The following is a 26,976-nucleotide window of genomic DNA, read 5'->3' as shown; positions in this document are numbered from 1 at the left end:
ACAGCCAACTTGCATTCTTTTATACTACTGAATAACATTTGTAATTTCAACTATGGATTATCCATGTCTTTTGGGTTGAACACAACATTTTCACTCCTATTTATTTCTTCATCTGATTCATGGACAGTCTCAAAATCAGATTCAGAATCAGGGGCAATATCTATATCTTCAGGCATCACCAAACTGTCATCTTTTTCAATTTCGGTTGTCTTATTTTGCACATCAGTCTTATGGTGATCTACACCTAACCATTCTGCAGTGTTATCTATATTTTCATGGAACTCATTATGATCATCATTAGTCATATCAGTCATACTATAATCCGAATCCACTGCAGAGAAGAAAAATTCACTCCCTGAATCACATTTATTGTTTTTTTCCCCATCAGCTCCATTGCTATTTCCTTCCCCTCTATGGTCATCATTAGCTGTATTATTCACTCCACAGCCATCAGTTCTTTCATCATCACTAATTTTATATGGATCATAGTCTAGTTGTTGAACTAAGATTTCATGGAATGAGACCTCAAGATATAGGATAATTTCCCTAATTAAACCAGCATTCGTCTTAATATATCCATTTAATTGTCTACTACTGTCTATCCTTATAAAGTTGCTGATTTTTCAAATCCCAAACATAGTACACTTTATGTCCGTACACTCCACCAGCTTCAGTGAGTCTATCTATTTCAAAAATACTTAAACCTATGCTTTCTAAATAGTCAATGACACAAACATCTCCACCCTCATAATGTGGATGAGGGGTGTACGAGATCAGCCCGCCGTGGTGACACTTTAGTGTTATAAGTGTAGAACCTCGTTCTGATAAAAAAAAATTCACATACAAATCAATGAATCAGGCAAAGCAACTCATAGCAACAAAAATGTAACCAACAATGTGAACAACTTGAACCCATCTTAAATATCATAATCGAAAATAGGGACCACATGCAGATTATTCTACCATATATGCTCCGACAAAGCCAAATAAAAATATTTAATCTTTTCACAAAAAAAAACTCAGATTCTCACTCATACACCCACTACACAAATATCAGGGACTACATTGACATATTATAGCCACAAAAGTTGCTAAATTTACATAATTTATTCTGGTGACCAATTAATGTGAAAACCCTAGAAATTTACCGTAGGTTGGCGGCGGCTGATCGTTCAATTCTTTCTTCCGAATCGACATCACTCCTCCTATGCTGGCTTTAATCGCGATTCGTTAACCTCCAATGTACTGATTTCTGGATTCGAATGTGTAGTTGAAAGGGGGTAGAATGGAGGAGCGAGGAACGGGAAGATGAAATTGGGGAGAGGCTGTAAATTTTGTTTGATTTTGACTGTTTGACTGAGTTTTGTGTATCACTTAACGGCCATGCGCAACGCACGTGACCCTCTCCGTCCAATTTCGACAAATTAACGTTTTCTGACCAAATGTGTCCAAAAAAAAATTAATTCAGAGACCAAATGTGTACCACCTGAAAGTTGAGGGACGAAATGTGTCTCTGACTTAAAGTTTGGGGACGAAAAGTGGATTTTTCCCGAAAGGAAATTGAAGTGGTTGATTTGACGGATAGCGTTGGTGCTAAAGTTTTTTTTTTTTAAAAGAAGAAATTCTCACTTCAAAAAAAAAAAAGAAATTCGGTCCAAAGATAAGGAAAGCTTGACGAAACTTAAAAAAGCTTTTTAACATATTAATTTTATCTTTAAATGTCCGCTAGAAAAAATTTTATTGACATTGATATCTAAAATTATCTTACCTTTTCCTAAACTCATAAACAACATTTTTTTTTAATTTTTTTTTAGTAGGGAAGGGATCAGATTTGAGAAGGGGAAAGGTTTTGGAACTCAAGATCTCTAAATCTTGAAATTTAAAAATTTTAATCATTAGACTAAGATCTTTTGGATTCCAAACAACATTAAAATTTTTTTCATTTTTTTCTCTTCTCTTCTTTTTCTTTTTAATAACTCAAGATTTAGGGAAGTTTGGAATTCAAAACTCGAGCGTAAGTTGAACTAGTTCATGAATAGGGAATTCAGAATGGTTCATACTACCAATTTAAAAACATTTGATATTTTGTAAAACATCTTAATTATCCATTGCCCCAGTCACACAATATCGATCAGACCAAGAGCCCGGACAGTCATCAAAAAAACTGTTCCAGATGATTTTTGTCCAATTCAATAGAATGTAATTTCATTGTTTGGAATGTAATTCACTTTTAAATTTATAATTATAAAATAAAATTTTATGAGTCTCACATATAAAATAATTATGATATGAATTTTACATTTTCTTGTCAAATCATGGCCGACGTGTGGATCTATTAATGTGGGTGCCACACGCTACTCTAACATCAATGAAATGGGACCCACTAAATAACAAGACATCCAACGTGGCATGACACATGGCATGGGAACTCCCGAAGAATTAGTACCACACACGTTAGGCACAACCCAACGTGTGCAGTTGGTCTTTCAAGTTCTTGTTACTCCAAATAAGCAATTCGGGTCCCCACGGAATAGTCCAGTGATAATTGAACTCTTAATGACTTATTTCGTTCGAGTCTTATCTTGGATTTGAACTCCCGTAACTCGCTTGGGGTGCGTTATGTGAAGCCGCGATGTATTCCTTTGATTTGGTGTATCGGCTTGAGTCCAAAATGATGCGAATTAGGACATGTTTCATATTATAAAAAAAAAAAAAAAAATCGGTGCCAATTAATCGGTGGCAATTTGGTATCACTCCTTTGTCCAATCCTAAGTGTTTAGTTAATTTAAATTAAAATCAGATTTCATAATAAATTAAATTAACTAAACACTTGACATAATTTTAAGAATGACATTGAATTATCACTGAAAAAGTGACATCGAGGATCTCAATTACTTGTTACATAGCTTGATGACATCAAAACTTACATTAAATTGTGTTTTGTTAGTGCCAAGTCTTGCACATTTTTGGTGCAAGTCTCAGCGTATACTAACCCAATAAAGAGATACACCAAATATTGCAAAATTTATACGAACCAAAGACTATACTAATACGGATGTAATAGAGACTTGTGTTATAGAAGATCCTTTATCAAAATTTTTTTTGGTCACCCTTGCCATGCTAAACAAATACTTCCCGAGTTTTCTTCGTTCTTTAACGTGATAAATGAACTCTTCTTGGTTCTTGGTTTTTTTTTCCTCTTATCTCTCGCCCCAAAAAAAATGGTCCAGCTTGTGATTGCAGTAAACAATTATAATAACTTGATGATTTCCGGACGGCCACAGCCATTACAAATACGCATGGAGAAGAATGAGGTTGGTAAATAATAGACTTACACTCCCAAAACTAAAAAAGATATCGAAACCTGAGGCAAATTCTTTGAAAAGAAATCATGGTCTATGCCCGTTGAGGATTAAATGAACTCTAGGCCAATTGCTACCATCTCAGAGGCTTTGGTTAGTGCTGGCTCCTTTAATCCTTTCCCAAATTTTTAATCCTTATTCGTATCATGATGACAAGAGATAGGGCTTGACTCTTTCCAGTTTTCCATCCTTCTGAGTTAAGCAATTTTTCAGCCTTGAGATCTTATAGTAGTAGTACTATATGGACGTTCTTCGTCTCTCATGTTAAGTTACTGCTAAATACCAATTAAGGGTCATATTTGCTTGACTTGTCACCTTCATTGAGCTCATCCACTTATTCATATGATATTAGGAATACTAGAACTCGATTGGCCGGTCTGCCTTGTTATGCAGAAACAGCCAATTTTTTCAACATTTGTTCCATTTTCTTAAGACATCTTCCTCTCCAAGTAAACGTATCAGCTGCTATATTTAATTGTACAATGACTAAAATAATCCTGATCACCCCAAGCACCCTGTATAAATATGTGTGTGTGTGTATATATATATATATGGAGATAACAAGGTTGACAATTAACACAAAACACATTACCAAAAAATTCAAAATGAAAACAACCCACAGCTTCATGATTGTACTTGTTTCTTCTTGTCTTGTTCTCTCAGTATTGGCATGGAAAGTGTTGAGCTGGGTATGGTTTAAGCCCAGAAAGCTTGAGAAGCATCTCAAACAACAGGGTTTTAAAGGGAACCCTTACAAGCTGTTCTATGGAGACTTCAAAGAGATAGGAACCTTGTTCCAAGAAGCCTACTCCAAGCCTATCAGTCTCTCAGACGACATCGTACCAAGAGTTATACCTCATTTTCTAGGAACTGTTAATAAGTATGGTAAGTTGGTGTACTCCTCTGCTAATGGAGAATTCACATTTCCTTTAAATAGAAATTTTAGACTGCACCCCACATAAAAATATCGCTTGAGTTGCACCCTAGAGTTCCCTTTTTTTTTTGTCTTTTGGTTCATGACAGACTTCATTACTTATCAATGGGAAAGGTGAATGTTTGAGAGTCGGATCATAGTTGTTAGGATCGCGATGTGGATATCGTATGATTGGTACGATCCTATGATTCGGATCAAGGCTAACGATCCAGATTGTTAGTAGGATCGAAAATTAGTTTTAAATTATCGTACGATTCTACAATCTTGAGTCAGATTAGGGACCTGAGGGTCAAGTTTTGGACCACACCCATATGCACCCCATATGCCTAAACTATATTTACCCCATTAGTCAATTACTCTAGCATAATTAGTACGGATTGTTGCTTTGAATTTCGGTTGATTTGTGTGATATATATTTGGATTTGTAGGAAAGAATGCCTATTTATGGTTTGGGCCAAAACCAACGATGCTAATCATGGATCCAGAAATCACAAGGAAAGTTACACAAAAGATGGAAATTTTTCAAAAGCCTCAATTCCATCCACTTTCCAAATTGCTCGCCCAAGGGACACTGGTCTATGAAGGGGAGAAATGGGCCAAACACAGAAAGCTCCTCAACCAAGCTTTCCACATGGAGAAGTTGAAGGTTTCTTCTGATTTTCTCCTACGTATTTGTTTACTGGAAAAAAATAATTATTGAGAAAATAAAAAACTAAGGATTCCTAAAATTAGGAAGTATGTATACTGATGGAGTTTTTTCTTTTTTTAATCACTCCTCTGTCTTTTTTTTTCCTTTTTTGGGATATAGCTTATGGAACCAGCATTTTACAAAAGTGCAAGTGAGATGTTGAGCAAATGGGAGGAGGGTATTTCCGCAAAAGGGTCAATTGAGTTGGATGTTTGGCCCCATCTTCAGACTATGACAGGTGATGCAATTTCAAGGACAGCATTTGGCAGCAAATATGAACAGGGACGAAGGATCTTTGAGTTGCAGACAGAACAAGCCCAACATTTGGTGAAGGCTGTACAGTCCATGTATATTCCCGGGTTGAGGCAAAGTAGTTTTGCAATATTGTGTTGGATTAATCTTTTTTACATTTATTGAATATATACTAGCGAGTTTAAGTACATGACATATGTGCAAAATATAAATCTCATTTCTAAGTTTTACATATTTATTATACATCTAAATCAGTTCGTGCATACATTGTCAATGTAAGAATATTTTTTTTTTTGGGTTTGGTAAACAAATTCTGAATACTTGGTAAATTTTAGTTATTTATACACGTATCACATGCTCACTGCCCAATATGATAAACTTGTTTAACTACAATCTACCAGTCTATTATAACTAATCACAATTTACATTTGATTGTTATGTTTTGCATATATGTTATGCATTAAGCTCTACTTGTGTATACACTGTTAGCGTATACAAAATTTATCCTATAAACGAAAAGTGAGTGAAAAACGTGTTATAATAATATTTCGAGGAAATGAAATGCAAAAAAGCATTTTAAACAAAGATTTTTTTTCCCTTGTGGCACTTTGCTAACATGATTATGTTTCACAGGTTCCTGCCAACTAAAAGGAACAGAAGAATGAAACAAATCGCGAAAGAAGTTAATGATTCAATTGGGGAAATTATCAGGACTAGACTAAATGCACTGCGAACAGGGGAAGCCAGTGATGATGACATGTTGAGTTTATTACTTGAATCCAGTTCTCAAGAAACTGACAAAGAATTTGGCATGACTACAAAAGAAATCGTTGAAGAGTGCAAGCTGTTCTATTTTGCTGGGCAGGAGACGACTGCTGTGCTGCTCGTTTGGACAATGATCTTATTGAGCATGTATCCGGACTGGCAAGAACATGCTAGAGAAGAGGTTTTGCAACATTTTGGGACAAACATACCAGATTTTGATGGACTAAATCGCCTGAGGATTGTAAGTCGATTATGTACCCAATGCCATGACAAAATGTACCTAGCTAAAAAAGAACTCTTAATCCAAAATGTTCTTGAATTACTGATTAACCGAGGCTTCTCATGTAGCTCTAAATCTAATCAGTCTCTTTGATTTATCACAGGTTACAATGATCTTACATGAGGTTTTAAGGCTATACCCACCATTTCCTATTCTTGGTCGAACAGTCGCTGAAGAAACTAAACCAGGAAATCTAACTTTCCTGTCTGGACAGCTACTGACCGTACCAACAATATTATTGCATCATGACCCTGAAATATGGGGCGAGGATGTCAAGGAATTTAAGCCAGAGAGGTTTGCAGATGGAGTCTCACATGCAACAAAGGGCCAAGTTGTATTCTTCCCATTTGGCTGGGGACCTCGTATCTGCATTGGCCAAAACTTTGCCATGTTGGAAGCAAAATTGGTTCTAGCCATGGCTTTGCAACGCTTCTCCCTCGAACTCTCACCATCTTATTCCCATGCTCCTTATTCAGCCGTAACACTCCAACCCCAGTTTGGAGCTCACTTAATTTTGCACAAGATGTAGCGTGTTGTTCTGTGTTACTAATTGTGATTATTCCTCCTCATTGAATTAGAAATTTGAGGAAATCATTCACAATTTTGCTCAGATTTTTTCCATGTAAACCATTTAATGCATGGAACTTAGTAATACTTCTTTATCACGTAACTTATTTTCAGTACCTTAATGAACCCCTCTAGAATGAACATGGTGAGGTATAATTTTATCTTAGAAAAGTGATTAACCATGTGACAACGACTATAATGTTAAAGTATAGATAGATAAGAGACAAGCCAAAAAAGTGATCCCAATTTTTATTTTCCAATCTTTTTATCTCATCAATTCTACATCACTTCCCTAGTTTATTTAAAAGAAGAAATCTGTCAATTTTCCCTCGCATTGTTTACTAATACTATCTTTTCTTTTCGAAGTAGTTTGCGTGCAAGACATAACAAGCTTGCACTTTGAAAGTCTATATATCAAGTTTCATATAGTCTTACTCAAATCCATAGTTGTGGACAAGTTTCTGGACTTGACTTTATTCACAAAGTTGCTTTTTTTTTTGCCTCCCAATTCACCATCAGCAGGCTAATTTATGTTCTACTAAGTACTAACAAACGCATATGACATAGGGCCACTATGTATCCGCTTCAGACAGACCAAGGAAACCAAGTCGGGACTTTTGCATGCCGAGGTTTGTGGATCAAAACAAAAAGACTCGTTTAATTGACACAGTGGTGGAGTTCACAGAGCAAATCGTCTGCTTCAACATCGAAATCTATCTTGTGAATCACAGACCTCATTAGAAGTTAGTCTATGATTAATCTTGCTAAGACAGCCGCCTTGTTTTCGACGTTTTCTTCTGTTCTTCTTGTGACTCTTTGATTCGTATACAAAATCTTGTTAAGACAGCCGCTTTGTTTCCAACGTTTTCTTCTGCTCTTATCGTGATTCTTTGATTCGCATACAAAATCTTGTTTAAAGTATAAAAGCTCGGACTTGTCCTACCAGAAAATTAAAAAAAATACCTAATTCATACAGAGCCCAAGTTTTCATGTTTTACCGTAGCAGTAAGCATGGACCGTTATATTTTTGCAGGCATAGTATTTTTGAAAAATTTTACTGTAACAATGTATTACTCATGATTTCACCTGTAACTCTTCTTTGGTACTTTGGACATATTTTTTGATTAAATAATTTTTGAAAATACTTATTTTAACAATTGCCTCCCTATTTGGTGGGTCGACTTTTGTAAATTGATTAATAAATCTAGTCAACAAAATTGAGAATGAAGTAGAATGTACTAAATTAGATGATGTTAGAGTTTTACGATAAAGAAGTATTACCAAAAAAAAAAAAAGAATTTTCATTTTTCTCTTTTAAACTATTTTCACTTAAAATTTGTAAAGTTTGTGAAGGCTATCATAGTTTTTTCATAATATCAAGGGAGGTGAGTATAATTTTTTAAACCTTAAGAGAGGTGGTCGTAATTATCAAAAATCTCAGGAGAGATTTCTGAAAGGGAAAATCGTTCAAAACGTCCCTCACATTTTACAAGATGACTTTTTTCGTCTCTCACTTTTAAAAGTGTAATTTTATGTCCCTTATAAATTCATATTAACCAAATTTGGTCCCTACCTAGGTTTCCAACTAGTTTTTAGCCGGAATCCACCACGTGACTTGCATGTGATCATTTTTAAAGAGCAAAATTGTCAAATCAAATTTTTACATAATCTGATTCATAGTTCCTCACATTTCACAAAATGAATTTTTTCGTTCCTAACATTTTACAAAATGAATTGTTTCGTTCCTCACATTTCAAAAAATGAATTTTTCCATCCCTCACATTTTTCAAAATGAATTTTTTCATCCCTCATTGATCATGTGTACGAATAGCTTTTTTTCTATAAACTCATGTATATGTCTATTTGATTTTATCTGAACAGTATGAATAACATGTAATTTATCTCTATTGGATTTCATCTAAATATGCTAATCGTAGTTATATACATGCTATTCAATAGATATATATAGGGGTTTAAAACTAATAATTTTATTGGAAACCCATGTATATATTTATATGATTTCACCATTTGAACCTATTCAATATTTGTGACCTTTCTCTTTTAGTAATAATTTATTTATTGAGTTGTATAATAAGGTCATCTAATTAATAGGTCCTAACTCGAATTCTATAATTGTGCTAACAAATTTCAGTTTAAATCTGAAATTTCTACTCGACACTTTTAAGACCAACAGTTGAATTACTTGCCTTGTGATTGTCTTAAAATTTGAAAGTGTCAATCACTTATTTCTTTTTGTCATACTTTTCTTTTGTTTACTTTTTCTATCCAATTTAATTCGATGATATTTAGAATTAAATGTTTTCTTTATTTTCAAATTTCGAGTAAAAGAAAATGAATATAAGTGCAAAACTAACAACTTTTTTAAACCCATGCATATATCTATTTCATTTCACTTGAGCAGTACAAATAGTATGTAATATATCTCTATTTGATTTCGCATGCTATTCGTACTGTTCAGGTGAAATCAAATATATATATATATATATATATGGATTTAAAAAAAATTATTCACACACATAATCAATAAAAGATGAAAAAATTCATTTTGAAAAATGTAAAGGATGAAAAAATTCATTTTATAAAATATAAGAGACGAAAAAATTTATTTTATAAAATGTGAGGGATTATGAATCGAATTATATAAAATTTGATTTGACAATTTTGCCCTTAAAATATGATCACGTGTATGGCACGTGGTGAATTCCGATAAAAAATTAGTTGGAAACCTAAGTAGAGACCAAATTTGACCAATGTGAATTTGTAAGGGACGTAAAATTATATTTTTAAAAGTGAAAGATGAAAAAAGTTATTTTGCAAAATGTGATAGACGTTTTGAACGAATTTCCCTTTCTGAAATTATCCCCAAATTAAATTTATGTTTGTGACTGACTTTTTCTAGTAATTGAATAGACCAATTCTCCAATTTTTATATTTCCACGATCTCTTTCAATCCTCCATTCTCAGTCATGCAAATAATCTTCTCTATATATAGGAAACAATATTAGCTCCCAATATCATCCCACGTCTTTATGTTGCCTTATCAAAGACGATCTCTTTCAATCTCCATTCTCGTCTTTAATGGAAACACTAATGCTCCCAATCTTATGTTGCAATCTATCAATTAAATTATTAAAATGACACCCAACTTATGTCACAATTCTCAAGGAATAGCCCTGCAAAATTTTAATTTGCTGGGAACATCTTCGTAATTATGACATACTTTGGGGGGGATAATAGTTTAATTTTCACCTATAAATAAATCAAACACTCACTCCCATAGAAGTTGACATAAATCAAACACACACTACCATAAAAGTTGACGAAGATTCGATCAAAAGAACTCAAATAATGGAGATGTCAGCCTATAGCTCCATCGCAGTTCTTTCTTCTTGCTTTGTTCTTTTGACATTGGCATGGAAACTGTTCAACTGGATTTGGTTAAAGCCCAAGAAGCTTGAGAAGCTGCTCAAACAGCAGGGCTTCAAAGGGAATCCATACAGACTTCTGTTTGGAGACTTGAAAGACATCTCAAACTCAGCAAGAGAAGCTCGGTCCAAGCCAATTAGTTTGTCCGATGATATTATCCCAAGAATCATACCTGAGTTCCATAAACTTGTCCAAAAATATGGTATGTTCTTGTAATCTCCCTCATTCTTATCAATTTGTGTTGGTTGCATCCTGATAGCTCGTTATCGAGGAAAAAGTCAACGCTCGGAAACAAAATGCCTCGGTTATGCTTCCTCTGTTTTTATATAAGATGCCTTCTTTTACCAGTTTATTGTATAAAAAATCCAGAAAAACCAGAGAGAAAAGCAGAGTAAATTGAATCCTTTTTGTTTTTCTGTTATTTTAGTATGGTTTGTTCCATTGAAGACCTGCCGGTAAGCGAGGCAATGTCAAATATCCCATCGCAGAATTAGAATAATCCGTGTACTGCGACATTTTTTAAGGTAGTTTGTTCATGACATGAAAAGATAATTGAAGAACATCTGTAAGGGAAAGTCTAAAAAATCATCGTCTAAAACATTTGATAGTTTTGTTGGTGAGACAGAAATAACTTTATCCATATAAGTATGGTTAATGCTGTGTACATGATCAATATTAAGTACATACTTAAGTTAGCTTGAACTGTCAATTGCACCCCATAATCCATTAATTAGTTGTGAAGGCCTATATTGCACCCTAAAATGTACTACTTGAACCGAGTTGGACCGCTTGAAAGTAATCCTCTGCTATAACAATTAACATGCCTGATGAATTGGCCAATATCTTAGAAGTCAATAGCACAGTATAAAAATTAGCCAAAGAAAGTATTACTATAAATTGATACAGAACGTCTAATGGTGCATCTGTTTCATGATGTTTTTGTCATCTGACGTGCCAAATGCTTTCTAGCTACAAATTGGAGTTAAAAAGGATTGATCATTTTTTCCGGGCTCCTCCTGATTTGTGCCAAAGTTAATCATGATTTGTCAGTGTTGGGTGATTAACTTTAAATTTTTAATTTCATTGAAAACAAGTGGTGATAACCATTTTGCAGGTACGAAAACATATATATGGTATGGGCCAGAGCCAGCTATATTCATCCAGGACCCTGAACTCTTAAGGGAGGCTGCCCAAGCAATTACTGTCTTTCATAAGCCTGATGCTGGCCAATTCACCAGATTGTTGACGCCAGGACTAGCAAGCTACAATGGAGACAAATGGGCAAAACACAGAAAACTCATTAACCCAGTTTTCAATGGGGAGAAGTTGAAGGTTTTCTCTAATGTCCTTTGTTTTTCTCCTAGTTAATCAAACAGCAACCAATTTAGAAAATGCTGTAAGTTTGAGCTCTTATGTAGGAATTTCCGGATGACCTTTAAGCCAAATATATTGAATTTGGAAGTAGTGTGTTTGTTCTAAACTACGTGAAGAAAGAAAAGAAGAATGCTTAACTGACAAAATGACCTCAAGAAATTCTACCATTCAAGTGGCAATACTGATGATGTCTTCTTTTGTTTGTCTTCTTTCTTTTTCTTTGCACATAGACCATGCTCCCTGCTTTTCAAACAAGTGCTAGTGAGATGATGAGAAAATGGGAGGAGATTGTTTTGCCAAAAGGGTCTTGTGAGTTGGATATTTGGCCCTATCTTCAAAGGGTAACGTGTGATGCAATTTCCAGGACTGCATTTGGCAGTAACTATGAGGAAGCAAGGAAGATATTTGAACTTCAAGGAGAGCAGCTTGAGCATTGTGTCAAGGCTGTATGGTCCATGTTCATCCCTGGATGGAGGTAAAGATTGTATATTTATACAGAACACATTAAGTAGAATTCATTAATTAGCCTGCTTGCAAGGCAAATTTATCTCTGAAGTACCATAATTGAACATCACTGTAAAAGGGAATGTAACGATTTGTTTACTAAAATTTTATCAGGTTCTTGCCAACTAAGAGAAACCGAAGAATGAGACAAATTGAGAAAGAAGTTGATGATTCAATCAGGAGAATTGTAAATTCAAGATTAAAAGCAATGAGAGCTGGGGATTCCTGTGATGATGACTTTTTGGGTAGATTACTAGAATCCAATTCTCAAGAAATTCATAAACATGGGAGCAAGGGTGTTGGAATGAGTACCCAAGAGGTGGTAGAAGAGTGCAAGCTCTTCTATTTTGCAGGACAGGAGACAACCTCAGTGCTGCTTTTGTGGACAATGATATTATTGAGTAGGTATCAAAACTGGCAGAAACGTGCTAGAGAAGAGGTTTTGCAACTATTTGGCACTAACAAACCAGATAATGATGGCCTAAATCGTCTAAAAGTTGTAAGTACTCTTTTGCACAGGGAAATTGATCTTTATGCATATGCTTTTGGTGAAAATCCAATCAAGGAGATCTTAATGTTTCTTCTTTTGTGTACAAATCCATACTGTTACGTCACAGGTAACTATGATATTATATGAAGTGCTAAGGCTATATCCACCGTTACCTGTCAATAGTCGAAGAACAGCTGAAGAAGCTAGATTGGGCAATCTATCCATCCCTGCTGGAATTCTAATCTTAAAACACATAGCGTTAATTCATCATGACCCTGAATTATGGGGGGATGATGTGAAGGAGTTCAAACCAGAGCGATTTTCTGATGGCGTGTCAAATGCAGCAAAGGGTCAAGCTGCATTCTTCCCATTTGGTTGGGGACCTCGTATCTGCACTGGTCAAAATTTTTCTATGTTGGAAGCAAAAATAGTGATGGTGATGATCCTGCAAAGATTCTCCTTTGAATTTTCACCATCCTACTCACATGCTCCCTACTCACTGATCACACTTAAACCACAGCATGGAGCTCACTTGATTTTGCAGAAGCTGTAGGTTGTACTAAATAACTTGGAAATCCTATGTGGATATGGTGTTTTCACAAATCATTCATAATCTAATGGTGGTTTCGCTAGTAAAATGGTTGTAATGTGTACTTGGGGAGTTATTTTACTGTCCCAAGATGCAATAATCATCGTTTTCTAGAAATTTAGCAAATTTTGAGTTTGTGGATGAGAAAATTGTGCAGAACTTGTATGAATACTGAAATTACCACAGGTTGTAGATGGGGAGGTTTTGTTACTCCTCATGACCGGTTTGGAGGGCAATCAATCCTACATCGCGTTGTGACAAAAGAATTGGACAAAATGTGAGAAAGTGTACAATTTTCTATTCTTAAAAAAAAAAGGGGGTTAAATCACACTTTTCTTACTTTACACATTCAATGCAGTAATCACTTCTGCTTCTTAATCATGCCAAATTACCCTTGATTTAAGAAGTTTATCAGTTTGATCTAAGAATTTGACGTTACATCAGAAATGTGGTGTGACTTGCAAGTAAGAATTCATATATGTGGTATGGGCCACAACCAACAATTGTTGTTCACGACCCTGAACTCACAAGGGAGGTGACACAAGAGATTAATCTCTTTCAAAAGCCTCATGCCGTTCAATTTTTCACATTGCTGGCGCCAGGACTGGTTAGCTACAATGGAGACAAATGGGCCGAAAACAGAAAACTTATTAATCCAGCTTTCCATCTCGAGAAGTTGGAGGTTAATCTGATCTGGTTTAGATTTTGTACCAAGACCAGTTGTCAAAGAATTTCTAAGAACAGTAACTAATTTCAAAGAAACAAAAGATAAAATGCACAATGGTCACTAATTTGCTTTCTGCAATATAGTGTATGATCCCATCATTTACGACGAGAGCAAGTCAAATGATGAGCAAATGAGGGGAACTTGTTTCGCCAAAAGGGTCTTTTGAGTTGGATGTTTGGCATCATCTTCAAACTCTGCCTTCTGATGCAATTTCACGGACAGCATTTGGCAGTGACTATGAAGAAGGAAAGAGGATAATTGAACTTCAAAGAGAACTGGCAGAGCACTGTGTCCAAGCTCTAGCTTCAGTGTTTATCCCCGGATTGAGGTGAATCCTTTACTACTGGCAATGCAGTTCTGTAGCTCGAAATAATCAGAAACAATGTAGTAAAGCAATTATGTCGCTTGCATGCTAACTTGAAATTTTTTTAGGTTCTAGCCAACTAAGAGGAACAGAAGAAGGAGACAAATTGCCAAAGATGTTGAGGATTCGATTAGAGAAATTATCAGTTTCAGAATGAATTCCATCAGAGCAGGGGAAGCCTGTGAGGATGACTTGTTGGGCATACTACTTGAATCCAGTTCTCAGGAAATTGACAATCATGAAAGTAAGGACTTCGGTATGTCTATCGAAGAGGTCATTGATGAGTGTAAGCAGTTCTATTTTGCAGGACAGGAGACCACCTCAGCACTGCTTGTGTGGACTATGATCTTATTGATTAGATATCCAGACTGGCAGGCACGATCTAGGGATTGTTGTCGTAACTTTTTGGTGAACTGTGTTTTTGTTCAGGTTCTTACCAACTAAGATAAACAGAAAAATGAGAGAAATCGCAAGAAATGTTGATTATTCAAATAGACAAATCATCAATTCAAGATTGAATGAAATGAGAACAGGGGAATCCTGTTCAGATAACTTGTTGGGAATGTTATGACAATCAAATTGTCAAGAAATTGATAAGCATGGAAACAAGGACTTTGGTATGACTATCGAAGAGGTCATTGAAGAATGCAGGCTGTTCTATAATGCAGGACAGGAAACATCTTGTGTGCTGCTCGTATGGACATTGATATTATTGAGTGGGCATCAAGAGTGGCCGGCACATGCAAGAAAAGAGGTTTTGCAAATCTTTAGCACTAGCAAACCAGATTTTGATGGATTGAATCGTCTAAAACTTGTAAGTGATTTCCAGAAATGTTATAGTATTTGGTTTCAAGTAATCATCCATCTAAATCCTTGAAAATGTTGTCAAGGTTACATGTCCTTGATGCCTAAGATGTAGCTGGTAGACATGCATGACAGTCCACTGACCTGCAACAAATCTACAAAGAATGCTACTAATACTTGGAATTCTTACAAACGCACAGAAATCTTTTGACCTTCAGATTTGGTAAAGCTGGAAAACATTGAACTCATAGGATCCTCAAGTCTGGTTCTTGTTATGTCCGCTAGAATAAACACAAGTTTGACAGCAAAATGCTCTCCACTCAGGGATGCCTAAAAATGTATTTTGCGTGTATATAGGTACGTGTTTTGTTTAAAGCTCATACAATTGTTTGAAAATGTACAATTGATGAAAGCTCTTGATGTTTTCTTTCTTGGGTGCATCCTTAACACCAAATACCAAATGTTAGTATTTTGTATGATATATGTTGCTTTTTCTGGAGCTATGTTACTATCAGGTAATGATATGATTCTTGTATTCAGAGTTCAAAAACTAATTAATGCATTTGATAAAACTAAATCTGAATTGTCAAGTCCTGCAATACCGTTTGAACGAATTCTCCATCAAGTTGTTAGCAAACAGCTTATCGCATATTTTTTTAAAATAAATTTTGGCTAGACAATTCAATTCAAATACACTTAATTAATGAATGAAGATGTTATATTTTTTGTTATTAAACACGTTTGAGCATGTTAAGATCTAAATCATTAAATTTAAATGTTGAAGGAGAGTTATCAAAGAGCGAAATCGTAAACCCTATGAATCTTGAAGTAAGCTCCATCAGGCTGAGTTCTTTTTCAGTATCTATTTTGGAGAAGAATTAAGAAAGGGAGGTTTCTCATCGTAAACCCTATGTTGGTTTGAGAGCCCAAAAAGAAAAGAGTCATGCTGTGTGACTTGTCTAACATTGAGAAGTTTTCGAATTCATTCTACTCTACTTTTCCTCTTAACATATTCTTGTAGTTTCTCTTATACTTCATACCACACATTTTAGCTTTTTCATCTTTTCTTTTTCTCTCCTAATATCCTAGACGAATCAGGAGATGGTCATTGTAGTATAACTCAATATCATTTTTGAGAAAACTAGGCAGGAAAAAGTAATTACAAAGCATAAGAATTTCCTAACTAGGCAATGGAGTCTCAATTAAAGGGTAGATATGAAAGTCAAGAGATTTCTCATTTAGAACCAAAACAGAGAGATAGAGAGGGGGAGAGAGAAAGATTTCTCATTTCTGTCACTCTACAATTTTCTTTGAAATTGGAATTGGAAGGAAATGATGAGGCTGGACAACTTGTTTACAATTCTGTTCAATTGGTCAAGTAGGATATATCACTTGATATGTACTAAACTTTATTTTGTTCAAAATCCAATATCCCTTTTCTTCGTCTTCATTTTTGTTAAGTGTTAACAACACTATCTCTTCTATTAAGTAATTTTCTAGTTAGAAACATGACTAACTCGTAGGATTTAGCAGTATATTTCAAAAGCTCAATTACATATTGTACCATGTTTCTCAATCATTGATAATTGAACACTAAAGTAACATATCATAGAATTTGAAGGGGAGTAATGCAATTTAAGAAGTTGCAGGGGAAATGTTGCAAACTATGATATACTTTTGGGAGTTTAAGTAACAGTCTAACTTAATAAATAATTAATCTGGTTCCGAGACGAGAGAAGTTGACCAAATGCCGATGATCAATGGACAGAGCACCGGCAGCGTACTTGAGCTCCATCGTCCTCGTTACAGCGCTTTCCTCTGCTATTTTTCTTGTAGCATTGGCATGGAAGCTATTCAAATGGGTTTGGTTGAATCCCAAAAAGCTTGAGAAGCTCCTCAGACAGCAGGGATTTAGAGGGAATTCTTATATACCAGTGTTGGGAGATGTGATAGCAATGTCAACCTTGCTCAAACAAGCTCACTCCAAGCCCATCAATCTCTCCGATGATATTGTCCCAAGAATCATTCCTGAATACCTTGATCTGGTCAAGAAACATGGTACTGCACTTGTATTATGTTCTGCTTGCATCATCCATAAATGACCTTATTGATTCACTACGCAAGTGTTTGTCTTTTATACAATTGTGTGGAAGCTAAATAAAACCATCACGATTTCTGTGATTTGGAATAGAAATATCAATATCTGTGAGGATCAGAACTGACCATCACAGCAAAAAATAATGCTTTTGCCCACTGATGTTTCTATTGATAGCATGTCAACATTTTTCTTCTGGCTGCAAACTGGAGTTAACAAGATTGGTACTCTTTTCCTACCATTTGGTGCCAAGTCACTCTTGATTTCTTGATGTTCTGGTGCTCGTCTATAAGTGTTGGTTTTGAGTCAAAACAAGTGGTGCAATTTACTTGTTGCAGGAAAGAATACATACATATGGTACGGGCCAGAACCATCTGTATGTATCCAGGACCCTGAACTCATAAGGGAGGCTTCGCAAAACATCAACCTCTTTCATAAGCCTGTAGTTAATCAACTTACCAGATTGCTGGCACCAGGACTGATAAGCTACAACGGAGATAAATGGGCCAAACACAGAAAACTCATCAACCCTGCTTTTCATGGCGAGAAGTTGAAGGTTTATCCATTGATTTGTCTGGTTTTTTCTACTAAAGATCACTTAATTTTCAAATCCAGAAATTTTAAGCAATTGTTATATAATTTCTGTATATGGTGACATGTAAATGAGATGAGTTCACCTTAATCAAGTTGTATACAAGAACAAGCATAGAGAAGATGCGTAATTGATAGAAGGGGCTAAAGAAGCTTTATCACTAAATTAAGTTGCAATACTGATTATGATTTTTCTTCCATTGTTTTTGTGTATTTCTTGTTCTTGCTTGCACGTAGCTTATGCTCCCATCCTTTTGTACAAGTGCTACTGCAATGTTGAGAAAATGGGAGGAGATCATTTCACCAACAGGGTTTTGTGAGTTGGATGTTTGGCCCAGTCTTCGAAGTCTGTCTTCTGATGCAATTTCGCGTACTGCATTTGGTAGTAATTATGAAGAAGGCAGGGTGATTTTTGAACTTCAAGGAGAACAGTGTGAGCTTTGCATCAAGTCTCTGTGGTCAATGCTTATCCCGGGATGGAGGTTAATCTTTTGTTAATTCTCTGATTGCAAAAGAATATATTCTTTATATTTTGAAAGTTTGCACTCCTGCAGTTCATCTCAAATTGATCATAAACATTGACCCTGGCAAGAGAAATTGTCTTTAACTGCAACTTAGGTTTTTGTGCAGGTTCTTGCCAACTAAAAGAAATAGGAGAATGGGACAAATTTTCAAAGATGTTACTGATTCAATTAGAGAAATCATTAATTCAAGATTAAATGAAATAAGAGCAGGGGAATTCGGTGATGATGAATTCTTGGGACTATTATTACAATCAAATTCTCAAGAAATTGATAGGCATGGAAACAAGGATTTTGGCATGACCATTGAAGAGGTCATCGAAGAGTGCAGGCTTTTCTATGTTGCAGGACAGGAGACAACTTCGGTGCTGCTTGTGTGGACATTGATTTTATTGAGTGTGCATCAGGAGTGGCAGACACGTGCTAGAGATGAGGTTCTGCAAGTCTTTGGCACAAGAATACCAGATTTTGATGGACTGAATCACCTAAAACTTGTAAGTAGTGCATTGATAAGTTCTATTTGCACTGTGATAAGATTCAAGCTTTTGGAGTCATATTTTCTGCCATCTAAATTCATGACAACTCAAGTTTCAAGATTAGATGTCCTTAACCAAAGGCGCAGCTAGATTAATATACACACATGCACAACATTTTAAGAAACTGCATCAAGTTTATAAAGATAGTTCCTTGTTATTACAAACTCACCAAAAGCTCATGACCTTTAAATTCAGCAATCGTGCAGTTAAAAAAAATTTCATTATGTCCTTAGATGTTTGGTCCATTAGTTATTTTTTGTGAGGAAAGAACACAACTTTTCCATTCGTTGGTGAATCTTCTTCAGATGAAAATGAAATTATTTGCATGCACATTCTTTTGGAGAAACCCTAAGACATTACGTTCTTCTGCATACATCCTTATTATTACCTCCGAAGCAGAATTCAAGCATGCCTCAAGTGTTTTGAGTTCAAGAATATAACTCTACAGGAAATGGAAGCAAAAAAACCAAGAACTGTTTTACCAGATGTTGTAATTGGACATGAAAGATAGGATTCCTACTTAAAATATCACTCAGATGACATATTCTGCTATCCTCAAATCTGAGTGGAATTTTCTGAGTGCAGCGAGTTTCATAACACAATTAACATTGACAAAAATCTAGCTAGAAATCTCACAATTTACTTTTTCTTCCCCAGGTAACTATGATTTTGCATGAGGTTTTAAGGTTATATCCACCCATACCAGTCAATGGTAGAATAACGGCTGCGGAAACTAAATTAGGAAATTTATCTCTTCCCAGTGGAGTGCTAGTCCTGATACAAACCCTGTTAGTTCATCATGACCAAGCAATATGGGGCGAAGATGCGAAAGAGTTCAAGCCGGAAAGGTTTTCTCAAGGAGCTTCACATGCAACAAAGGGAAATATTGCATTCTTCCCATTTGGTTGGGGACCTCGTTCTTGTATTGGTCAAAGTTACGCTATGCTGGAAGCAAAGCTGGTGCTGGCAATGATTCTGCAACGCTTTTGGTTCAAACTTTCACCATCCTATTCGCATGCTCCCATCTCATTGGTAACACTTAAACCACAGTATGGTGCTCCCTTGATTTTGCACAAGCTGTAGATTGAATACATAACTCGAAATTCCTTATTTAGATTTGATATTCCTTGAAATTAATCCCATTATTACTTTTGTTTGTCTAGAACTGCCCGGCAGTGCAATATTCTTGCATGTTGAACTTTAACGAGTTTTTCAGAAAATTGTTCAAAAGTTTCAGCCTGAGTATGTATTAATCTGCTCGCTCTCCAGCTTTCTTCTTGCTCAGAACCAGTTTCAAGGGTAATCAATCTCAAAGGGTGCTAGGAAGGTTGAACCTGAAAAATGAAAAAAGAATAAATAATTTTCATGTACCTTGAATGAAGAAAAGAATATCTTGGATAACAATGGCTTCATGGCATGGTGTGTTCAAATTAACAAGTATTTAAATTACATAGGAATAGATTTCCAATATAGTATTTGGTAAAGAATGATTAAAATAGTGAAATCACACGCTAGAGAATGCATAGATAGAAACATTTTGACTAAAACAAAGTGAAAAAAGAAGAATTGTGGAAAAATGCATTGATATTTAAAAGAATTGTGTTTAATTAATATGAAAAATTATAGTTTATTAAGAATAGAAGCTAGAATGTGCGTGATCATGATGACCATTGTACTTAGGAAGTAGTTAGCATGAAGTCGCAGCTACCAAAAGAAAGAGCGGGGTACAATAAGATACAAATGTTTTACAGAAGAAAGACGTGCTCTAAACAAAAATGACATTGACACCTTTCTTTAAAATTTTCTCCATTTAAAAAAGCTCAAAAGATAATTCAAAGGTAGTAATAATTTGTTCAAACTAAATAATTTAACAGCGAAAAGCATTATTATTTAAAATTATAATAATAACCGTCATATTATTTTTAATGAAAAGTAAAAAAAAACAATTTACTATTTAATAATGAAAATGATATAAAGCATAAATTATTTAATTTTGAAAGGAAAATATTAATTATTTACATAAAAAACAAACTAATTGTTTGTACAAAGTAATTTAATCAGAAGGATAAACATTTTATGGAAACAATAACACCCCATTTAATAATAATAAGAATAATATAAATCACACCAAAAACAAGCTAGTTGCCTGTACCAAATAAATTAATCATAATGATAAGCATTTTATCGAAATAATCACAGGACATTTAATTATATAATAAGAATAATATAAATGATAACTTTTATTTTTTAACATAGACATTAATTCCTTCTACAATAGAATATAATTTAATGACAAGCATAAACAGTTATTCAAAACTTTACTAATCAAAGGACAAATTAATTACATGTCCCACATAGGGATTAATTCCTTTTAATAGTAGCATAAATATTTATTCAAATCTTTATGAATGAAATGAGAAATATGTCCTAGATAGAAATCAATTTTTTTGTAGTAGATAATATAATGAAATGGACAAACATTTATTGAAGGCTTTTAATATCAAAAAACACAGAGCATTTAATAACAAACAACAGCATTAGAATACAAGATAAGATTGAATAACCAAAAGAATAAGGATACAAAAGTCATTTTCAAATGAATTAATACATTTTCTTAAATCAAGAGCCATCAACTACAATCATTTCTTGCATTTAATAATTTCTACTCAACACACAAATGTATTAGACACAAATCCAACATACACTCATCCACTAAAAATTGTAGTCCTCTATTGATCAGCAGTGCATTATATAATTATTATTCTCCAACAAAGAGGAAGAGGACAACATGGGAGCCAGGAACACTTAGAGGACGGCTAAAATTAGCTCCACGCGCTTTCCTTGGCCACTTTGTCTATTAGTTAGATAATGCATGAGACTCGAAATAATACAATTGTAGATAGAGATCACTGAGAAACATTCACTCAACAAGATTCTAGATGTCATATGGTAAACATGAGTTACTAACACTGCTTATTGAGTGATTCGAATAGATTTGAAAAACATTATAAATGCCATGTAAGTGACTTATCTTCTCGAAAATATATTCTGATTAATGACAGTGGTTGAAGCTGATATTTATCAATTTTTTTTTTACCAGGAAAAAATATAAACCAAAACAGATCTATCTGTGCATGTTTGGATCAAGATTGATTAATTTCTTTGGTGGACGATGAAACCATGAAGTTGCACATAATTAGTGCAAATAATTTTCTGACAGGTTGTCAAGCCTGTGCAATAATAAATACCTGCTCAAACAAAATATAATTTCTGTAGATAGTGATAAGCAGGGTCGAATCCACAGGGACTGGGGATAATTTATTTCTTTTAGAGTCCGAAGTATGGGGGGTTTTTGGAGAATATAAAATAACTAATTAACTAACTAATAAAACAACTAATAGAAATAAATAGAAATTAATCAATAACCAATATGACTCTAGCCAAAGGTACAACTTTTCAGACACGGTCCATGCAACTGATCATCGACGCAAAGATAATTCAATTACTTATTAATAGATTGGTTATAGTTGCCATACACGCGATGAACAACCAGCCTTTCCTTAATTTCTCGATAATTAAGGTACGACCGTTAACTATTTCTCTAACCAAGAAATAACCATAGGTACGACCATAGGATTTAATTACTCGATTGCATTAATAATTAGAAAAACCCAATCCTAACCAACAAACACGCTACGGGGGTTTGTTTAAGTTAGATCATATGTTTCCCTAACATGAAACCAATCACGCTAGTCGCCACTGGTATTAATCAATTGAACAATTACTGATTCAATCAATTAATTTGGCATTAGATCATTAGGTTAATTCGAATATCGGGCCCTTGACATTCAAATAACATAACAAGCATAAGCAATTAAATCAGGAAACGCACAAATACCAATAAATAAAATAAATAAATAAAATAATTAAATCTCACAGATGTTCGAAACCGAGTCCTCAAATTGACCTTCGACTAGGAAAACTTAGCCACGCCTCATGAGAAAATCTCCAAAGTAATTTAACTGAGGTCCAGGCCATCAAATGAACCAAGAAAGAATAAAACTAAACTATTCTAAAAAACTCTCCGTAGCCTTTCTTCCGGTTGTCCTTATATAGCCAAAAGGAAATGACTAAAGCTATCTAACCAGTGGTCCCCACGAATAAGGAACAAAAACAACTCTTTGCACGTTTGTTTCCTTTCAATTCAAATGACTAATGCCTTTCTTCTCTCCGTGGTCCCCGCACAAATTGAGAAAGGAGTGTACATAAAGTGAAGTTCTCTGAAGTCATTCTTTCTTTAGTTTCCTCTTGATAGTCAAACACTTCAACACTCCAAGATACTCCTAATCCGCAAAAAAGAAATGCAGTCCGCGTCTATCACCATGTGGGCCAGGTCTGTGGCTTATTTGAAGTCTCAATTATCTTCAGAAAGTTCCTCATTTTTTGTAATTTTCTGCTTCACTCCCTGAAATCGGGTCCAATACCAAATATAAGTAAATATTAATAATTAAAACAATATTTGGCAAGGATAAAAGGAAAAATTAACAATAAAATTACTAACAATTAACACCCTATCAATTCCCCCCACACCTAAATCATGCTTACCCTCAAGTATAAGAACAGCAATTGAACACCAAAAATTCGACAATGGCTATTGCTCTAACTATCATATTGCCAAGATACCCAGAAAAACATATATCAAGCATCACAGTTAAGATCCAAGAAAGACCACTCCGGTTAGCTTCCCAACCACCAACTCCTCCAATTTAAAGCAAACTAATCTAAGAAAAAGGAATGGTTGCTCACATTTATCAGCAAATGGTCCAACTATTAACCAAAATCTCGACATTAAGATCACAAACCGGCAAGCTGACTTATTCACATACTAACACAATCTTTATTTTATTTATTTTTTTTATTTATTTTTTTTTTTTGAATAACAAAAGACTTAGTCTATAGCCCTTAGAGCCTTTTGACGCGAACTCCAACATTTGCCAGATGGAGGAGCCCGGTTACTCAGCTCCAATTGCTACCGGACCACGCACTCATAGCAACTACTACCTTTTGACGCGAAAATCAACACTTTAGGTGAAAATCCCCGATTACTCAGTAGTAACCACTAGCGGAGTACAGTCAACTCGATCTTATTTGCAACCATATAGCACGATATCTAAAAGCAACACAAGAATAACAGCAGTCAGCCTCAAATTTCCAGACATGGAGAACTAAAATTAATAATTGGACCAATTCACATGAAGAATGCCAACAATCATTCCCTATGCCTAGAAAAGTTAACCAAAAATTAGAAAAATCAAGCAATTACTGATATTCACCAAAGAGATGTTCCTGAACTCAACCACATCAACTTGATGCGCTTTTATTAATAAAATTTGGCAATATCAGAATTAGAGACAACAGTCCAACATCAAAATTTGGCATTCAAATAAGAGCTGACCACTAATAAAAGAAAATAAAATAAAGTAAATAAACGAAAAATAGAACAAATAACAAAAATAAAGGAAAACATGTAAAAACTAAAAATTAGAAATACTAGTTGTACCACAGCTGTTCCCCCCACACCTAAGTCCGACATTGCCCTCAATAGATGTAATATAGCAATTAAAGCGAAGAGGAAAACGAAACTTCCCTCTCGAGCGGCTACGGGATACGTGGGAACGGGGGAGTGAAACAGATATGATGGAAGTACGCGGCCAGGGTCTTAGACATTGGAGCCATCTGGTTGGCGATATGTGTTACTTGCTCATCCGTATGGTGAACCTGATCTCGCAAGTGGAGTCACTTAGCATCAGAGGCCATCGGTGAGAGAGGCCACTTAGCAAATTCAAAACAATAACAATTTAATAGCCACTGGTGCCTTCCTCGTAGACAACCCGATCAGCAAAATGCACAACCCAGGCACCTAGAGACTATACAAATATCCCAACAATACAGCAATTTCAATCAATACTCACTGGTGGCCCCAATTGGGTCAAATGCAGGAACAATGTAGTCCAAAATTGCAACAAATGCTCTAAAGATTTAGCAATTGAAATCAATAGGTAAAATACTCCCAGCACGTCAATTAGACGCCACCAACAGCAACACTGCAACCAGTACCACTGGTGCACAGACAGGAAAGAATTAAATTCAATGGCAGCAACCCAACCGCAAGAAATTAAACTTTAAAATTAATCAACCAGTACCACTGGTGAGTCACAGGGAAAAATTAATCAACCGGCCAAAAATTCAAATAATAGCAGAAAATATCCCCACTATGTCAGCAATTCAACGTAATATCACCCTTAAAATGAAACCCAGAAAAATGCCCAAATCATCCCCTGCTTTATCCGGCAAAACGCCCAAGACAGAGACACATACTCCAGCAATTTCCGATCTAGAAAAATGCTAATCAGGGGAAGAAGTCAATACCTCCACCTGTCAAAGAAATGTGACAGGTGGCCTGCGCTATGTAGACTGGCGGTGGAGCTTGGAGGTGCTGAGGTGGAGCGGCGGTGGTGGTGCGGCGTGGGCTGGTCGAGCTGTGCGGAGGAAGGAGGCGGCGTGCTGGGTTGGTGTCGCACGATGCTGCCGCGCGGCTGGAAGAGGAGTGCGGCGGCAATGGCGACTGGGCAGTGGCGCTGTGGCGGCGGCGGACTGCTGCGGCGTGCTCGCAAGGTGGAGCTGCTGTGGTGGAGAGGTTGGTGGCGGTGGTCTTGCGAGGAAAAGAAAGCAAGTGGGCAGGCGGCGGAGGTCGCGGCAGCTGGGGCGAACTGGTGGTTGCGGGCGCGCGCAGGTGGAGCAGATCGGCAGGCCCGCGCTCGAGGGCTACGCAGCGTGAAGCTCTGGGCGGCGCGCAGCAGGTCAGCGAAGAGAGGCGCGCGAGCTGGTGGAGGTGGAGCTGCTGGCAGCGCACGAAGAGGTTGCGGCGTGCTGGTCAGCGGCTGGTGAAGAAGGAAAGAAACGGGGAAAGAGGGAAAGCAGCGGGGAAGAAGAGGAAGAAAAGAGAAAGAAAGAAAAGAAAGAAAGAAAGAAGAAAAAAGAAAAAGAAAATAAAATGGTTTTGGGGGTTTTTTTTTTCAATGTTTTTTTTCAAAAATTTTTTTTCGAATTTAAATTTTCAAAATCTGAATTTTTGAAGAAAAAGAAAAAAAAACAAGAAGAAGAGTGTAAGCACAAATTTTGTTGCCTGAAATAAAAGACAAGAAAACTTGCACAAATATCAAATTGATTAAATCAAATAATAAGCGGGTTACAATCTCTGAATAATCCCCTGATTCTTTTCTTCGAATAGCTTCAATTGAAGGGCCGAAAAGACTTGTTCTCCAATCGAAAGGGTGTTTCCTACAATTTCGGCGTAGAAAACGATTGATTTGATGATGGCGTCAAACACTTGGAACTTCGAGTCTCCAACACCGACAGCAGGAGGATTTGTTTGACTTGACTTGGACTTGGATTTGAGGAAGAAAGCTCTTGAGGGAATTTGACAGAGTTTCTCCGAATGTTAGGAATTTTTCCTCTCTTTTTGCCTTGGGGGAAGACCTCTATTTATAGCCAAAATATGTAGGCTAAGTCTTCAAGAAAACCCTTAGAATCTTCCTGCATTTTGGATCACTTGTTACCCAAGAAGCCGATTTAATTTGGGCTTAAATAGTGGGCCAACCCAAATAGTCCATGGTGAATTAATAAAGCAATCAATTCACTCTAACTTAAATGGACATTATGAATTTAATTTGATTTAATAGCCCATATAATATCGGCCCAATTTGCCAGTCCAAAACATAATGGACTTCTATAATTTAATTTAATTTAATCAAGATCGATTTAATTTAAATAAACCTTGACTAAAATAAATTAAATAAATTTTCTTTGTCTACAAATGCCCCCACTTCAAGACTCAATTGAAGCTTGCTTGTCAAGGATTGTAATTGAGACTTGAAGTAATTGATTTTTTTTTTTAATAAAAGGAAGCCAATTCATTTGCCAATTTGAGCTGGGATGAATACATGCAATTTAAGATCATATTTATGATCAAAAGTCCCTACGGTCCATGTGTCATATGAGGTCTATGGCGAGGTGCAATACATAG

The 26,976-nt window shown here is 35.6% G+C and overlaps 4 protein-coding genes across 4 annotated transcripts; all 4 read left to right on the top strand.

The window, feature by feature from the left end:
- Positions 1-3,967: 3,967 nt before the first annotated feature.
- On the top strand, positions 3,968-6,810 carry LOC113772278 (cytochrome P450 CYP72A219-like). The gene is made up of 5 exons (XM_027316865.1): positions 3,968-4,247; positions 4,725-4,942; positions 5,105-5,349; positions 5,870-6,242; positions 6,385-6,810. The coding sequence occupies exons 1-5, from the start codon at positions 3,968-3,970 to the stop codon at positions 6,808-6,810; spliced, it is 1,542 nt and encodes a 513-aa protein (XP_027172666.1).
- A 3,407-nt stretch (positions 6,811-10,217) lies between these two features.
- LOC113771832 (cytochrome P450 CYP72A219-like) lies at positions 10,218-13,315 on the top strand. Its single transcript, XM_027316387.1, has 5 exons — positions 10,218-10,497; positions 11,410-11,627; positions 11,900-12,144; positions 12,288-12,672; positions 12,791-13,315. The coding sequence occupies exons 1-5, from the start codon at positions 10,218-10,220 to the stop codon at positions 13,214-13,216; spliced, it is 1,554 nt and encodes a 517-aa protein (XP_027172188.1). The 3' UTR covers positions 13,217-13,315.
- A 415-nt stretch (positions 13,316-13,730) lies between these two features.
- LOC113771831 (cytochrome P450 CYP72A219-like) lies at positions 13,731-14,787 on the top strand. The gene is made up of 2 exons (XM_027316386.1): positions 13,731-13,859; positions 14,419-14,787. Exons 1-2 carry the CDS (start codon positions 13,731-13,733, stop codon positions 14,785-14,787), a joined length of 498 nt encoding a protein of 165 aa, XP_027172187.1.
- A 2,120-nt stretch (positions 14,788-16,907) lies between these two features.
- Positions 16,908-20,054, top strand: LOC113772353 (cytochrome P450 CYP72A219-like). Its single transcript, XM_027316945.1, has 5 exons — positions 16,908-17,205; positions 17,581-17,798; positions 18,071-18,315; positions 18,464-18,848; positions 19,548-20,054. The coding sequence occupies exons 1-5, from the start codon at positions 16,908-16,910 to the stop codon at positions 19,971-19,973; spliced, it is 1,572 nt and encodes a 523-aa protein (XP_027172746.1). The 3' UTR covers positions 19,974-20,054.
- The last annotated feature ends 6,922 nt before the right edge of the window (positions 20,055-26,976 follow it).

The sequence above is a fragment of the Coffea eugenioides genome, chromosome 5 (assembly GCF_003713205.1).
Source record: "Coffea eugenioides isolate CCC68of chromosome 5, Ceug_1.0, whole genome shotgun sequence".
NCBI classification, from domain to species: Eukaryota; Viridiplantae; Streptophyta; class Magnoliopsida; order Gentianales; family Rubiaceae; genus Coffea; species Coffea eugenioides.
Note: the sequence above shows the minus strand (reverse complement) of the source record. Positions and strands in the feature narration are given on the sequence as shown.

What these genes read in the sequence shown, in the direction of transcription:
- LOC113772278 (XM_027316865.1), top strand. Translation starts at nt 3,968, where the DNA reads ATGAAAACAACCCACAGCTTCATGATTGTACTTGTTTCTTCTTGTCTT. An exon ending in AGGAACTGTTAATAAGTATG is followed by an intron (nt 4,248 to 4,724) that starts GTAAGTTGGTGT and finishes TTGGATTTGTAG; the next exon opens with GAAAGAATGCCTATTTATGG. An exon ending in ATGTATATTCCCGGGTTGAG is followed by an intron (nt 5,350 to 5,869) that starts GCAAAGTAGTTT and finishes TATGTTTCACAG; the next exon opens with GTTCCTGCCAACTAAAAGGA.
- LOC113771832 (XM_027316387.1), top strand. Translation starts at nt 10,218, where the DNA reads ATGGAGATGTCAGCCTATAGCTCCATCGCAGTTCTTTCTTCTTGCTTT. An exon ending in TAAACTTGTCCAAAAATATG is followed by an intron (nt 10,498 to 11,409) that starts GTATGTTCTTGT and finishes ACCATTTTGCAG; the next exon opens with GTACGAAAACATATATATGG. An exon ending in TCAATGGGGAGAAGTTGAAG is followed by an intron (nt 11,628 to 11,899) that starts GTTTTCTCTAAT and finishes CTTTGCACATAG; the next exon opens with ACCATGCTCCCTGCTTTTCA.
- LOC113771831 (XM_027316386.1), top strand. Translation starts at nt 13,731, where the DNA reads ATGTGGTATGGGCCACAACCAACAATTGTTGTTCACGACCCTGAACTC. An exon ending in CATTGCTGGCGCCAGGACTG is followed by an intron (nt 13,860 to 14,418) that starts GTTAGCTACAAT and finishes TTTAGGTTCTAG; the next exon opens with CCAACTAAGAGGAACAGAAG.
- LOC113772353 (XM_027316945.1), top strand. Translation starts at nt 16,908, where the DNA reads ATGGACAGAGCACCGGCAGCGTACTTGAGCTCCATCGTCCTCGTTACA. An exon ending in TTCATGGCGAGAAGTTGAAG is followed by an intron (nt 17,799 to 18,070) that starts GTTTATCCATTG and finishes GCTTGCACGTAG; the next exon opens with CTTATGCTCCCATCCTTTTG. An exon ending in GACTGAATCACCTAAAACTT is followed by an intron (nt 18,849 to 19,547) that starts GTAAGTAGTGCA and finishes TTTCTTCCCCAG; the next exon opens with GTAACTATGATTTTGCATGA.